The sequence below is a fragment of the Pagrus major genome, chromosome 9, assembly GCF_040436345.1.
Source record: "Pagrus major chromosome 9, Pma_NU_1.0".
In the NCBI taxonomy this organism is placed as follows: domain Eukaryota; kingdom Metazoa; phylum Chordata; class Actinopteri; order Spariformes; family Sparidae; genus Pagrus; species Pagrus major.
This window is the reverse complement of record NC_133223.1, coordinates 5,639,359-5,655,092: the sequence shown is the minus strand read 5'-3', so window position 1 is coordinate 5,655,092 and position 15,734 is coordinate 5,639,359. Positions and strand designations below refer to the sequence as shown.

General features: G+C 40.5%; 1 protein-coding gene across 2 annotated transcripts in view; it reads left to right on the top strand.

Annotated features, from left to right (window-relative positions):
- raph1a (Ras association (RalGDS/AF-6) and pleckstrin homology domains 1a) overlaps positions 1-15,734 on the top strand; it is an 81,217-nt gene that overhangs the window by 54,891 nt on the left and 10,592 nt on the right. For both annotated transcript variants that reach the window (XM_073474379.1, XM_073474378.1), the window contains 7 exons: positions 5,237-5,314; positions 6,572-6,646; positions 7,297-7,381; positions 11,016-11,137; positions 11,304-11,369; positions 15,015-15,158; positions 15,268-15,378. In XM_073474379.1, the coding sequence (XP_073330480.1) occupies positions 5,237-5,314; positions 6,572-6,646; positions 7,297-7,381; positions 11,016-11,137; positions 11,304-11,369; positions 15,015-15,158; positions 15,268-15,378 (681 nt within the window). The remainder of the gene's footprint in view (positions 1-5,236; positions 5,315-6,571; positions 6,647-7,296; positions 7,382-11,015; positions 11,138-11,303; positions 11,370-15,014; positions 15,159-15,267; positions 15,379-15,734) is intronic.

The following is a 15,734-nucleotide window of genomic DNA, read 5'->3' as shown; positions in this document are numbered from 1 at the left end:
TGCTGCCTCTATATAAGTCTCATCGCTCCGCTCTGTTTTGAGCCTATGGCGGCTCAGGAGGGACACATTTCTTATAACTTCAAAGGCAGCAGGATCTTTCCTGGGCATAAGCTAATTTTAGTGGATTGATAATGTAGGTCAACTGAATATCTATGAGATGGAGAGAAAACGTTTATGCTGCAAGCTTGATATGATGGTGACGACTGTGACGTCTGTGGTGGGCGGTGCAAGAATACTGCAGAAAAAATCCTTCATATCTAACGGAGAAGCATTTTATGTCTAAATGAAATGCAGTACAATGACATAAGAGAGACGAAAAGAGGCCAGTAAAGGCAGATTTCTGCTTAATGCATAAATTAATGGATCATTATTTACAGATGGGTTTTAATTGGTTTTCTGAGTGGATAAAGGGATTTTTTAAGTGATCAATCACATTAAATTTCACCAATTAATTAATTACTCCTTATAATCCCATTAAAATACTTTAATTACATTAATGTTATTGTTAATGGGTAGATGAATGGTATTTTGAGGAGGAACAATTAAGAGGTTCAGTTTCATATTGATAGAGGGTTTGCATAAATTAACAATGTTTTTCGCATACTGCTCAAAAAGATATTTATAAATAGACACAGTGTTTTTGAGCAGGGCCTTGTAGACGAAGTAGACACTTAACATTGCTACATTACACGCTACATTACTTCAGAATCACAGTTGAGACAAAAACAGGTGTAAGTTATCTCCTAAAAGAAACTCAGGCTTATGTTGGAGCATGGATTGTATTTACTGCATGAATTAAACACCTCAAGGGAGAAATACATCAGAAATATGTCAAGGGGAAACCACGGCAATGTTACATCTAGGATTTAAAATGACAAGTTGTAATACTCATTTAAGCATAGCCCGACCTGCATCTCAAGCTTTCATAGGTCACAGAAAAGTTGAGAACAAATGTTTATTGGTGCTGTCCTGTTGGGGAAACAATTTATTTGATCCACAGTCGCTAAATTTTACTTGAGAGATCAGATCAGATGTATTGGAGCCAAGATGTAAGGGTTTCAGGGAAGTCAGCCAGGCTCCACTATTGCTAACATCATTATTCTAAATATACTCAATGTTGCATGTTTAATATGTGAAGATAACACACTAACTGTGTGACTCTTACATGTTAGCATGTGTGCTTGCTTTGTTTAGCAATAAACTAACAGCTAACCAGAGTTCGTTCACAAACTTTACATGTACATCTTGTCACCAACAGAACTTTTTGAAAATGCAGGTTTCACGTAGGATATTTTGGAGTTGGTCTTGTTGTAGCAAAGGTCATGGCAATCAGATAAACAGCTATCAACTTATTTCACTCTGGACCGAAATCATTAGCCGTTAGCATAGCAAAAAATAACAAGATTATTGATAATTACAACTACTATTTCTATTAGCCAGTGGGAAACAATACTGGAAGGAAAACAATAGATGTTAAGCAAAAACAACCATTAGTCTTGTTTTTGGATTGGATTGTTTAAAAAAAAAAAATTAATAAGTTAACAATCAAGATTTCTTTGGTGATATAGTCAGAATGGCCCAGAGTCACCTCACAGTTAGTTACACAAGTTAAACCATTACCCTACATTTGAATATGTGGAAATCATACTGGTAGCCCTGGTCGGTGCCTTGCATTAGTGTGCTCTGTAAGTGATGGTGAACGTGTTGGAGGCAGAGATGAGGGGGACAGTAATGATTGTGATGGCTGTGATGATGATGAGGACTGACACTCCTTATCCAGCTGCTTCAGGCATGTGATATTCTGTTGATTAGGAACTGTAAATGCAAGCTTTAATGATCACTGACACAACACTGAATATTAATGTCAGCTAACAGTAAAATGCCAATGCTAATTCACACAGACTGTTGCTTTACATTCCCTGGCCACCTCCGTTATCTGAGTTACATTGTAACATTTAACAAATGTTTTTAGCAGTCATTAAAATGTTGACTTCTCTCTCACAGTTACTCCTTTAGTTCAAATGTTAAATAGCACTGGCAGATGGTGATATTATGTAATATATTTAGTCATAATTAATCCTCTGCCTTTTTTTGTCTTTGTCAGATTCAACTCTCCACATATTATTTTTAGTATTTAAACTCAAATGGGTGTTATGCAAGTCAAATGTCTGCATCACAAGTGCTTTAACAACAGCAAATTGACAGTGTTGTGTAATGTACATTTATGTATGAACACTTAAAGACGTACTGTAATATTGTCAGACCTGAACTGAAAACTCCCATGCTCTCTTTTCATTTTCCCCCATTGTAAATGCTAACAGTAACTCATAAATGGCCAAGGGCAAACATACATGTACATGTATTCATCAAATTACATTGTAGTTGACATTGCTGGCAGTTATTGTTATACAGGCCGGGCTGATATGGCTTTATAATAATGCTGCAGTGCGCCCCTATAGCTCAGCTGGTGGAGCGTGCGCCCCATGTACAGAGGCTGTGTCCTCGCCGCAGCCGCCCAGTGTTCCAGTCTGACCTGTGGCTCTTTGCTGCACGTCATCCCCCATCTTTTTCATCCCATGTCCTGTCACTCTTCAGCTATACTATCAAATAAAGCCATGAAAAACACCAACAAATTATTAGAAATATAATGTTGCACTCAGTAAGTTCAGAAAATGACATCACTTTGCTGTAATGTAGCTTTTAAAATCGGGAAAAGACAACGCTCATGTCATACAACCATATAACCATATCCAAAATCTAAGATGATATATCGTCTCACATCATGATGAAATATTATACCGTATATTATTGTCAACAAAACTGTCAGATTTATATCCTATCATTAAAACAACATTGACCATTTTAAATCTATACATATACTTTGATACACTTTTTTTTACTGTATTGTTAATATAATTTATTTTTCCACACACATCCCATGTAACTCCTCTGAATAGTGATAATACTAAATAATAATAATAATAATAATAATATTGACTACAAAAAGCTGATTATGACACTTTTTGTATGGAAATCTATACATTACAATAATTTCAGCCCCAGTTAAGCCTCCATCAGCTTTAGCTGCAGGCGTTAACCCCAACCAACAAAACATAGGCTCGTCATTAAGAAGCTGTTTATGAGCTTAATACAGTAGGATCCTCTGCTGCTGCTGCTGCTGCTGCTGCCTGAGAATTTGGGTCTTGTGTGTGTGTGTGTGTGTGTGTGTGTGTGTGTGTGTGTGTGTGTGTGTGTGTGTGTGTGTGTGTGTGTGTGTGTGTGTACACTTGAGGGGGTTTTGGGGGTTGCCGATAAGGAGATTGGCTGCTAATCTCCCCTTCCTCCTCCCCATCATCTTCATTTCATTCTGCCCTTTCACTCGTTCACAATACGGATCCTGTGTGTGTTGTGTGTGTGTGTGTGTGTGTGTTAGTGTGTGTTATGTGTAAGCTGACTGGCTAAAGTGGAGCACCTCCGCAAGGGCATGCACAGACATTCAGACAGTCATGTGAAGTGACTGGAAAGATCCCCTAAAAAGGAGATCGTTTGAGAGAGCGACGACGAGTGAGTTATAGAGTGAGACGAGGACAAAACGAGGAGAAAAACAAATGTGATAAGAGAAGTGGGAAGACGAGAAGACTGCGCTGCGTGGAGCGAGAGAGGAATAGAGAGCCTGCGAGGAGGGGGCATGAGAGCTTGAGATAAAGAGATCAGTGCCTCTGCATGTAAGTTGGCACAGCAACAACGCCCCTCCCCCACCCCCGTCCATCTCTCCTTCCCTCGCTCTCCCTCGCATTCCCTCTGTCTCGCTCGGCCGGGGAGGATGTGACAGGACAAGGTAGCATCTTTCACTTTGATTTACCAGCTAGTCGGGGAATTGGTCGGTCAATCAGTGAGTGAGTTAGAGAGGTAGTCACCAACCCAGAAGGCCAGCTGCAGCACTAACCAGAGGGTCAGTTAGTCTGCTGGTCAGTCAGTAGCTTTCCTATTTAATTAGTCAGCAAACCTGGCGCTCAGTCAAGGCACGAGTCAGTCAGTCTGTAATTCAGTGGATAACTAGATTAGTCAACCTGCAGCTCAGTCACAGTGTAGACTGTCAGTCAGATAGTCATCTGCTCAGCATTCTTGCTCTTTTGTGTCTTCTTGTTTTTCTATTTCTACTCTCATTTTTGCTTGCAGATCTTGTGTTTGTGCCTGCGCTCTGCTCGTCTGGAATTAAGGCCATCTGACTACTTCCTCCACTGCCTCGCTCAACTCTTTATTTTCCCCAGCTGATTATCTTGGCTCCATTGTCCTGTTGAAGGTTGACAAGCCTTGTGACTGTGCAGAATTGAACTGAAAGAGATAGAAGCTGTCATTGCAGATCAGAGCATCTCACTGCTGCGGAAAACAGACTGGACTTTCTCACTTTCCCACGTCTCCATCCGTCCTCTAGTTCGTCGTCCGCAGCGACAGACGAACGCTGGCATCGCTTGCAGTTTGAGTGTCTGTGTGTTTGGGAAATTTGGATAATCCTCCTGAGAGAGAGACAATAACTATCAACATGTAGCGTCCGAGCTTTAATCCAATCTCACTCCCCTGCAGTCATAATAATACGGAGATGATGATGATTATGAAGAGGAGGAGGAGGAGAGGCAGATTTTCCGACCAGACGTGTCTGATGATTCCTCACAGTTTGGGCTCCTCAGGCAGTTCACCTCTGTCTTGTTGGGACTAACCTCAGGCTGCTGTTTTAGGGGAATAATCTCTGCTTTCACATCATCTTCTCATAGTGCTTCCCTCACTGTCAGGAAACTATTAGCATGATAAAAAAAAAATCTGTCTGGAAGAAGCCTAAAGAAAAAGGAGTAATGTGTTTGGACGAATGATGCACAGCCAGCTGACAAAACTGGGAGTGCACTGATACTTTGTCCAAACTCTGCTGATAAAAACACTGTGGTCTCTCCTGGACTTTCTTTTTTTTTTTTTTACAATCAGAATTTGTAGTTTTGTTTGATGCAAAGCAGACACAGAAGTGTTGGTTGTTTGAGAGGAATCCACTGAGAATAAACAATGAATTCCTGTTGGAAGAATCAGGTGGGTGAGAGGACAGCATGTGTGTCCTTAATAGACACTGAGAGAGAGCGAGTACTGGAATGTAGGAATGTATCTGTCAACACTATCGGTTTGTATCGACTGACTGGTGTATCATCTCTGTTGTTGTCATCAATGTGTGTGTGTGTGTGTGTGCACGCAGGAGGAGCAGGCTGCCAAGCTGAAGGCAGACAATATCCGAGTCGCCCTTGAGAAGATCAAGGAGGCCCAGGTGAAAAAGGTGAGTGTAGTTCACACACACACAAGAGCGAGGCTGCAGAAATATGTGTCATATGTGTGTGTGTGACTGCGTGCATGTCCGTCTGGCACGTGCCCAGCGGACTCAGTTTTCTGGGTCAGGTCAGTGTTACTCCACATTGAAAGCCCTGGTCAATAACAGCTGGGGTCAACACACCCACACACACACCCACACACACACGGAGCACTCAACATAATGACCATCGCAAGTTAAGTCCCTATCCCACGGAGAGAGAGAGAGAGAGAGACTGGATTAACAACCTGGATTTATTACACACACAGAGAGACAGAACTCAGCTACCTGTCTGTGTCTGTGTCTGTCTGTCTGTCCGCGTGTCTGTTAAGTCTAATCGTCTCTATGTTGATCCTGCAATAAGCCCCAAAAAAGTGACAGTTGCTCTGTGTGCACCGTCTCTATCTCTGTCTCTCTCACACACAAACAAACATTTAAGGGATGAACAATGATATTGTCAAAAGATAATATTAGAATTAATATCATGGGACCTAAAACCTCATTTATACTATGGACGTAGGAAATACTTTAATTTGATTGGTTACATTTTTAGGCAAAAACCACAAATACTCCATTTTTATGTCTCCACACCGACGATAGCCGCAGAAGGAGGCTTTATGTTTTCTGGTTGTCCGTTCCATTCTTGTGAATGCGATATCTCAGAAACGTCTTGAGGGAATTTCTCCAAATTTGGAAGAAATGTCCACTCAAGGATGAACTGATTAGTTTTGAGTGGTCAAAAGTCACTGTGACTTCACAAAAACACATTTTTGGCCATTACTCAACAATTCACAAGTATGACAAAATAATTGTTCACACAAATGTCTAATAGAATAAAAGACATTTTATATCCAAAAGGTCAAACAGAAAAATGTTCTGACCATTATTCAACAGCACAGCTCAGAAATATCAACATGACTGGTGTGGGGAGGCATGCAACTGTGATGTGGTGATTTTAGTTATTTATGAAAGCAGAATGTGCTGTGATGATGTGTACAGTCACTTCAAAATTAGTGCATCATACACAATACATTGAGGCACAATTATACAATATTTGTGTGCATATGTCTGTGTGTGTCTGTGTGTGTGTATATATATATGCATGCAGAAAATATGCACAAACCAAGTTAGCCACACAATTATTTCAACAACAGAATCCAGAATTTGACGACTTATGTGCCATAACTTGACTCTAACAATCTGAATGATCATCTCCTCTCTTCTTAGTTGGTGATTCGTGTCCATCTGTCAGACGAGAGCTCAAAAACCATGATGGTGGATGAGAGGCAGACAGTCAGACAGGTATGACTGACTCACATTACACTTACAGCAGGGATGCAGTAATGTTGATGCAGCTGAAGCAGTATTAGCTACTATTACAGTAGAACAGTGTTTTTCAGTCCTGTTCCTGGAGGCCCCCCTGCATCCTGCCCCAACACACCTGATCCAAATGATCAGCTAATTATCTGATAACAAGCCATTCATTTGGAGCAGGTGTGTCGGGGCAGGAGGCAGGAGGCCTCCAGGAACAGGACTGAAAAACACTGCAGCAGAAGTAACAGTAGCTGTGTCAGTAGTATTAATATAATAATAAGTATATAAGTATCAGTAAATTAGTAATATCAGTAACATTTGTGTAACATTAGTCATAGCTATAGCTGTAGTGTCAGTAGTAGAATTACCAGCAGTAAAAGTGGAAGTAGTAAAAACTATAGGAAGTAGTGGTTTTATTATTAATAGCAGCTGTATTATTAAATGGTAGTAGCAGTAGTAGTATTACTATTAGTAGTGTTGGTTGTAGTAAAATGAGTGGCAGTAGTACTAGTAGTAGTGTCATAAGCTGTAGTAGTCATATAAGTAGTATTTGTGTTGTCAGCAGTAGTTCCAGTTAGTGGTACCACGTAGCATGGTTCACAGTAGCAGTGTTGTGCTCACAGTCTCCTGTTCTTCAGGTTTTGGACAGTCTGCTGGAGAAATCTCACTGTGGTTACAGTCCAGACTGGTCACTGGTGGAAACCATCAGCGAGCTGCAGATGGGTGAGCGCGCGCACACACACACACACACAGGACAAATGCTGCTTTGTCCTATTGACTAACAAATACTAGTTTTCACACAGTTATTTCTGGCTGCTAGATCTCAGCTAGATTTTACACCACAAAAGCTAGTAACTTTAAATGTATTTAATCTTCAGAGAATCTCTTCACAAATCAGTAACAAGAAAGCAGAGAGAAAAGGGGGAAAGCAACCTGATATTACGTGTAAACACGGAGAAGTGGAGAAGTGGAGAAGTGGAAGTTATTCAAGAGAAGTAGAAGCTCTGCTCCCAGAAGAGTTTTGGTTAAATCAAGGAAAAGTTAATTAACTGGCATTAAGGGAAAGTAAAGGGCATGGTGGAATATATTGAGAAATGAGGCTGGAGATGTATAAGTGAGCCATTCCATTTAAAACTTTATAAGTTAGAAGGAGGATTTTTTTAAATCAGCTCTTGTGTGAAGCGATAACCATTGTAGAAAAGTGTTGGTCTTATATAATCAAACTTCCTGGATCGGGTGAGGACCTTTGTTGCTGTCTTGGGTTGCCCAGAGAAAAGTGCATTACAGTCATCTATTCTAGAGGTTTTAGGGCATGTTTGTGGATTTCAGAGTCTGATTTTGAGCAAATGAGGCATATTTAGGCTATTTTACATAGATAATTCAGAAAGCTTTATGTCACTGGCTCAGAGTGAGTGGAGGTTAATGTAAAACAGACTGCATGTTTCAGCTGATTAAATGAATAATGAATGTGTAATATGAGTGGCTAGCTTTTGAAAGCTTAGTATAAAGTGTAGAATGAGATGGTGAGCTTCCATTGAAGTGCTGTTATAGCTCAAAAGACTGAAGTGACGTCAGTGTTCACAGTGTTGATGAGTCATATCTAATCGTTTTACCTGCAAGCACAGCAGGTTTTTTGAGTGATGCAGCCTAGTCAACACAAACTTTTCCACATTTCCAGGTGTGTTGAGGGAAGGCCATTGTTGAGTGTGTTGGTTCTTGTAGTCAGTAATATTGTGCCCAGCAGTGACTTTCACACAGCACAGAGATTCAGCCACAAAGATTTACACACACACACACACACACACACACACACACACCTCCCATGGGGAGTGAGATGTGTGCTCGCACACACTGTACTACGAGCTTCAACTCCACTTAACACTCTTTGACAAACACACGCACACACACACACACACACACACACACACACACACACACACACACAGTCTTTATGTAGGTCCTGTGCAGTGATGCGTGTGATCTAACCTACATCTTCAGGGCTTCTGCTGAACAGCCAGTCCACATCGTTATGAAAGAGAGAGCGAGAAGGTGAAGAGTAGCTCGTTCTGCCACGATCAGCCAAACCTAAACCTTTCCTCACCTACACAAATCTACTCCACGTGTGTTTCTAAAACCTGGGCTGACAGCCAGGATGTGGCCTTGGGAAGATTTACATTGGCCTCTGTGTTAATTAAGAGAATAAGTTGTGCCCGTAGCTGCAGAGAGGAGACAAACCTTTTGACAGCCCCCCTGCACACACACACTCATAAACAAACCAGTGCCACCAGCACTACCAGCACCCTGCTGAGTGCCCTTTGGCAACAGACTGACTTCCTGTCAGATGGTAACCTCTACCCTACAGGAAATTACAGTGGAACATTAGAATTGTGTCTAATAATAACACAATAAGAACTATTACCTTCAGTATTATGAGTAGTAGTGATAGTTACAGAAGTTTCATAAGCTGCATTATTTGCTGTTGGTAATAGTGTTGGAGTATTCTAAGTTACCCATGCATGCCCAAATGACCACATGTTAGCCAATCAATGTTAGAACTAAAGTGTTTTGTTCCTCATGATTAATGAGTTATAAAGCTCTCTGCGTATCGACATAGACACATGCCCGATGGAAACCAGGGGTTAGTGTTGTTAACTAGGTAATAGCGTTTTATGACTTCAACTAACAATTCACCCCAAAAATCTAAATTCAGTCATTATCTCCTCCCTCCATGCTGATGGAAAGTCAGGTGAAGTTTTGTAGTCCACAAAACATTTCTGGAGCTTCACAGTAAAACAGTGCTGCAGCATTCTGCTAAACAACTGAAGTAGCTGGGGACTTGGTTAGGTAATATTACTTCATATGTTTATAATATACAAAATACCCAGTCTTCTGTTCGGTATCACAGCCATTCTTTATTTCATTGATTAATGCATTGTATTTGATATATTACAGTATTTATACACAGTACTGTTAAAGTTCTGATCCATAACTTTTGGGGCATTTAAACTACAGACAACATGATGGAGTGTATGGTGTTGCTGGTGTGCATAACCAGTTGTTTCAGAACGTATGAACTGCTGAAGGGTTACATAGAAATATATTATCATATAATATGATGTGTCTATAATTACAATCACACTGCCACAATCTTAAATAAGTTGTTATTGTGAAATATGTGGTGATGTGATGCAGATGGATGTAATAATTGGTAGGAAAGTGATGTAACAGGCTCTAGCAGGTGTATGGTAACAGCTTAGTTAACTGTCAAAAACAATAAGCCACTGTCAGTCATCATATGTGTAAATGCTGAGGTACATTAAGGTGTATGTATAAATGAGCTCTGTGACAGTGACACTACATCATACTTACACAGGCACTGACTACATACATCTTGCCCCAGTTAAAAAAGGTACTTGTTGTTAGTGAGGTCAACACAGTCGTCCACAAATTGAATGTGGGTCACAGCTGACATGGTTTTTGTCCATTTCAGTCCTCAGAGGAAAAACATCTGAAAGCCACTGAGAGGCAGCTGGGCTGTGAGACACTGAGCTCTAAAGAGAGGGAATAAGGGCAGCAGACTGCCGCGAGCAGTGTTGCCTCTTGGTTATGCAGCGGGGATGGTCCCTGCAGTGACACGCTTCTTAATTTTCTCATTTTCCCATTCCCAAACAAATTAGAATATGTGCTCAAAAATCACAGGGTGCAATTTAGTGACATGGAATTAGACTCAGACTCTGTTCTAGTTATACTGAACCTAACCGACCAGTTTGAAGCAGCTCACTGTAAGATTTTGGATATGATGAAGTTATTTGCTGCTGAGGAGACGTCTGCGAACATTTGATGACATTCACGTTTACTGCAGTATTTTACTGCTTTACGGCAACAGAAACAAAAACTCTTTTACTTCTTATTCTTACTGGTGGAAGCTATTATATTGTTTAATATCTGCGCTCACATAGTACTGTCACTTTTAAATTAGAACGTCCAAAGCCAAATCCAAAAGTGATATTTGTGGATTTAAACTGTTTTTGTTTTGTACAAAGATCTTCATATTTGACCTTTTTTTTGCCAACACAACCTGAAGATAGCTGATCTTTCACTTTAGTTTACTTTAGTTTGAGAGTCCTGAAAGTGTTAATGTTTGTAACAGAATAGAGCAAAAGTTTAGCTGAAACACATTGACGTAGTCTACAGAACAGTGTTGAGTAAATTGTGAAAAGTACATTTACTTTATTTCTGTATACGTAGCTGTACCCGGCAGTATGTTCCAAGTAAAAACAACAAGCTTATTTCACTGATCCAGTGTTCAGCTGACTCAACTCAGAATTAACTAAAATATCAAAATCACTGTCTGCAGAGCGGATTTTCGAGGATCACGAGAACCTGGTGGAGAACCTGCTGAACTGGACCAGAGACAGCCAGAACCGCCTGATGTTCACTGAACGCATCGAGAAGTATACCCTGTTCAAAAACCCACAGGTGAGATGGATGCACACAAACAAACATTTGGTGGGGAGTTATCAAAAGGCAGCTTGTATAATAAAACCTATACAGATGTTTTTAGATTGCTAACCAGATGTCTGTCTGTCTGTCTGTCTGTCCGTCCTGTTCCTTCTGTCTCATACCTGCTCCCTGTCTGCTACAGAACTATTTGTTGGGGCGGAAGGAGACCTGTGAGATGGCTGAAAGAAACAAAGAGGCTCTGTTGGAGGTCAGTTTGTTTTCTGCTCTTGCACACAGGTGCTTCCTCAGATCCTCTGGAAAGTTTTCATCTCATAGTGTTGAGAATGGCAGCCAGCGCAGATATTTCTGAGGTGGAGGTCCAAGTCAAACACACACGATGTCTGACGTGATACACATACTCATTATAGAGATACTGGAGTAGATCTGTTAGTAACAGCTTCTGTCTGATCCTTACATACAATATTTGGCCTTGCAGCTGTCAACTTTCACTATCATGTTCACATGACATGATGTTCTACTCTATATGGACAGGCAATGATGTGAATGCTTGCTAGTCTGACAGTGCTGTGACTGAATCCAAATGTCACTATCATTCTCTAGTCTTACACATGCTACTTCTATTCCTCACTTTTCAAAATCATATTTATGTCTCCCTCACTGTTATTGTTCAGGTCGATCATGATTATAAATCTGAAGCACTGAAGCATTGTCCTCTGAATGTCCAGCCACCGTACTCCAGATTAATTGAGAGACATTGATAAAAATGTTGATAAGCTAATTTAAGTCTCCTTCAGTTATCACTGTGTGCTCAGAGAAATCAGTTCAACCAGCAGCAGTGAGTGGTTGAAGCGAGTTTTATACACTTGTTTTGCCCTGGGAATAGCCTCAGAGGTTACTTACAGGATGCCCTGTTGCTGCAGGTTGTTGGGACCTGATGGAGACTGAAGTGAAGACCTGCAGACACTGCTCAGGGCTAAAATTCTGTTTACCACCTCTGCATGTTTTCTGGGTCAGAAAACGCACCACTTAATCTGTATTTTTAGTTACAGCTAATATTTTCCTAAAAAGGCAGTAAAGCACAGGGCTCTTTGTAGAAAAGAGTCAAATATCAGCCTCCATCAGGGAAACTAAACATGATTTAAGCTTTAGATTGCAGGGTTAGTACATTAAAAATGCAGCACTTGGCATGGGCTTAGCATTTTTTTTTATTGTTATAATGCACTCATAATGGAAAATCTCATTTTCAAAAGAATGATATATTACATACTGTATGCAACCTTTCTTAATGGAGGCGAAGTCCGTCCTCTTCTGTTGACCACCATGGGACCTTATTTCGGAAAAATATGTTTGGTAGTGAATGGAGAGAGACAAATAATTTTTTTATCATGTTTGAATAGTGCCATGAAGTACACATATGATGTTTGTTAAAAATAAGTATAAGAGTTTGAAAATGAGAAAGATTACACACCCAACAGTTAAATCACAGCGATCAACATGGCCAGACTTGTTGTGATATTCACCTTTTTCATACCTTTTCTGTGCTGAGGTGATGGCCATGTTACTTTTGGTGACATATATGTACATGTGGTTACATATATGTACATGTGGTTACATATATGTACATGTGGTTACATATATGTACATGTGGTTACATATATGTACATGTGGTGACATACAGTCATGGAAAAAATTATTAGACCACCCTTGTTTTCTTCAATTTCTTGTTCATTTTAATACCTGGTACCACTAAAGGTATAATACAATGAACACGACAAAAAATGCAGCTGATCACATAATACTTTATGTCCTATTTGACATTCTTAAGCTTAATTGTATTCCCAGGGTATATAAGAGGCCATTTCATGTCATAAGCAGCACTGCACATGCAAAGGCTTAGAGTGGTTTCCTGCTTACATTCAAGCCATAGCACAACTCAGAAGTTGTCAGCTCTCACATAATGCCTAAAACAAAAGAATTATGTGAAGCCACAAAGGCAGCCATCTTGGCACTGCTGGAAATTGGCATGAGTGAGAGACAGGTAGCAAAAAAACTAAAGATCTCCAAGACAGCTGTTCATTACAACAAGAAAAAACAAGCCGAACACGGCACTACCAAATTGCTACCTGGCCGCGGCAGGAAACGTCTCTCTACCCCACGAGATGACCGTGCACTCGTCCGTTCCTGTGTCAGGAATCGTCGTCAGACCTCCAGGGACCTTAAAAATGAGTGGGCACTGTCGAGAAATGTGACTTGTTCGGCAAGGACAGTTCGAAACCGACTTGTTGAAGCTGGTCTGAAGTCACACAGAGCACGGAAGAAGCCCTTCATCAACGAAAGGCACAGGAAGGCCCGGTCACTCTTTGCTAGGGATCACAAGGATTGGACTGTTGATGATTGGGCTAAGGTTCTCTTCAGTGATGAATCCAATTTTGAGTTGATGCCCACTCCAGCTAACTTACTGGTTAGGAGGAGGCCTGGAGAAGCCTACAAACCAGACTGTCTTGCCCCTACAGTAAAACATGGGGGTGGATCAGTGATGATCTGGGGTTGTTTCAGTATGAGTGGAACAGGGCAAATGCAATTGTGTGAAGGGCGAATGAACCAGGTCATGTACAGGGCTACTCTTGAAAACAGTCTTCTTCCATCAGCTGGAAAACTCTTTCCTGCCTCGAATGACTGGATTTTCCAACAAGACAATGCCCCTTGCCACACAGCAAGGTCAGTTAAAGCCTGGATGGAGAACCACAACATTCGCACCATGCCTTGGCCTGCTCAATCACCAGATCTGAATCCAGTTGAAAACCTATGGAAAATCATCAAACTCAAAATGGAGAACCACAAGCCCAAAAACAAAGCAAATTTGTTTGAATTTGTGCAACAGGAATGGGCTGCTGTGACAGCAGAACAATGTCAGAAGCTGGTGGAGAGCATGCCAAGACGCATGGCTTCAGTCATCAAAAACAATGGTTACGCAATCAAGTACTAACTCCTGTGTGTATCATGTGTTTAAAGCAAACAGAAAAGAAAACATGGAATGCTTAAAAGCAGTGTTTTTGGCAGTACAGTGCCATAGCTATTGATGTAAGAACTTAAGTGATTTTGGTTACTATCAAGAAAACCATGGAAAATGGCTAGATATCAGCTCTTAAATTAAACTCTTACGAGCTATTTTTGTTGTTATCATTATATTTGTCCAAACAAACGTACCTTTAGTTGAACCAGGCATTAAAATGAACAAGAAATTGAAGAAAACAAGGGTGGTCTAATAATTTTTTCCATGACTGTATATGACGATGTAGATCACTGAGCTGTTTCACTCGAAGCTTAATCATATTTTACTATCTTTACGACCAATTCATGGCACAAGTCAAACGGGATCAAAAATGTGACTCTTGCCGTTAACTCCCATACATATGTTTTCTAAAATAAGGTCCAGTGGGGCACACCAGAAGGTTGTGTCGCTCGGCCCAACACGCTCCAGAACAAGGCACTCAAACTCTCTATTATCCATTAAATGTTATGATGCAATTTATGGTTTTCAAAGCATTAGTCTTAATTCTGTTGGCCCTTGAACTTTCAGTACTGAGTACTGCCACTCTGCATTTTGCTCAACAGCCATGTAGAAATCAGAGATATTGGTATGGATGTAGAAAAAGCAGTAAAATTAATCTGTCTGAGTTCATCTGAATTAGTGGTAGATCTAGAAAGCAAACCTGTGTCACAGTGGTGAACAATTCTTCACTATGCTGTTGCACAAGTCAGCCTGTCAGAAAAAGGTGCCTATATGTTCTTTAGTTCAGCTGGTGTAGTGAGATCCAGGCTGAAATTGAAAGCACCAAAAGCCATCTGTTGTTTCTCTATGTATGGATGGATGTTTGTCTGTATGGATCAGGAGTGTTTCGGCGGCAGCTCGGTGTCTGTCCCTGAGATGGAGGGAGTGTTGTGGCTTAAAGAGGACGGGAAGAAGTCGTGGAAGAAACGCTACTTTCTGCTGAGGGCTTCTGGCATTTACTATGTCCCCAAAGGAAAGGCCAAGGTGGGTGTAATGAAATCAGTTGGGAGAATATATTATATAACAGTAATTATTTTGTTTATTGTTAAACAAAAAAATATTCACTTTAAATTCAATGTGTGTGTTTGCGTAGGCATCCAGAGACCTGGTGTGTTTCCTCCAGTTGGATCATGTTAATGTGTATCATGGCCAGGACTACAAGAGCAAGTACAAGGCTCCTACAGACTACTGCATGGTGCTGAAGGTACACTCTCAAACACAAACCCAAAGCACATCACAGAGTAATGAGGTTTGGGATGAATTACTGCTGTCTGGTTTGTGGCACTGGTCTTTCACTGCCTCCTAGTGGTGTGACAGAGTAGTGATAGCTCTGTTTCAAAGAAAAGACAGATACTATAATGATAGATAATACAATAATATTTTTGATTAATGTATTAATAGGGCAGTGTTTTGATTTTAATTTTAGACAGTATAACTCCCCCTCCCCCATTCATTATCAAGGTCCCTTTCACCTCCCATCATTTAAAATGCAGGCTAGTTGTCTAACCCTGAATTTTAATATTAATTATTATTCTGTTTATTTAATTGAAAAAGCATGTC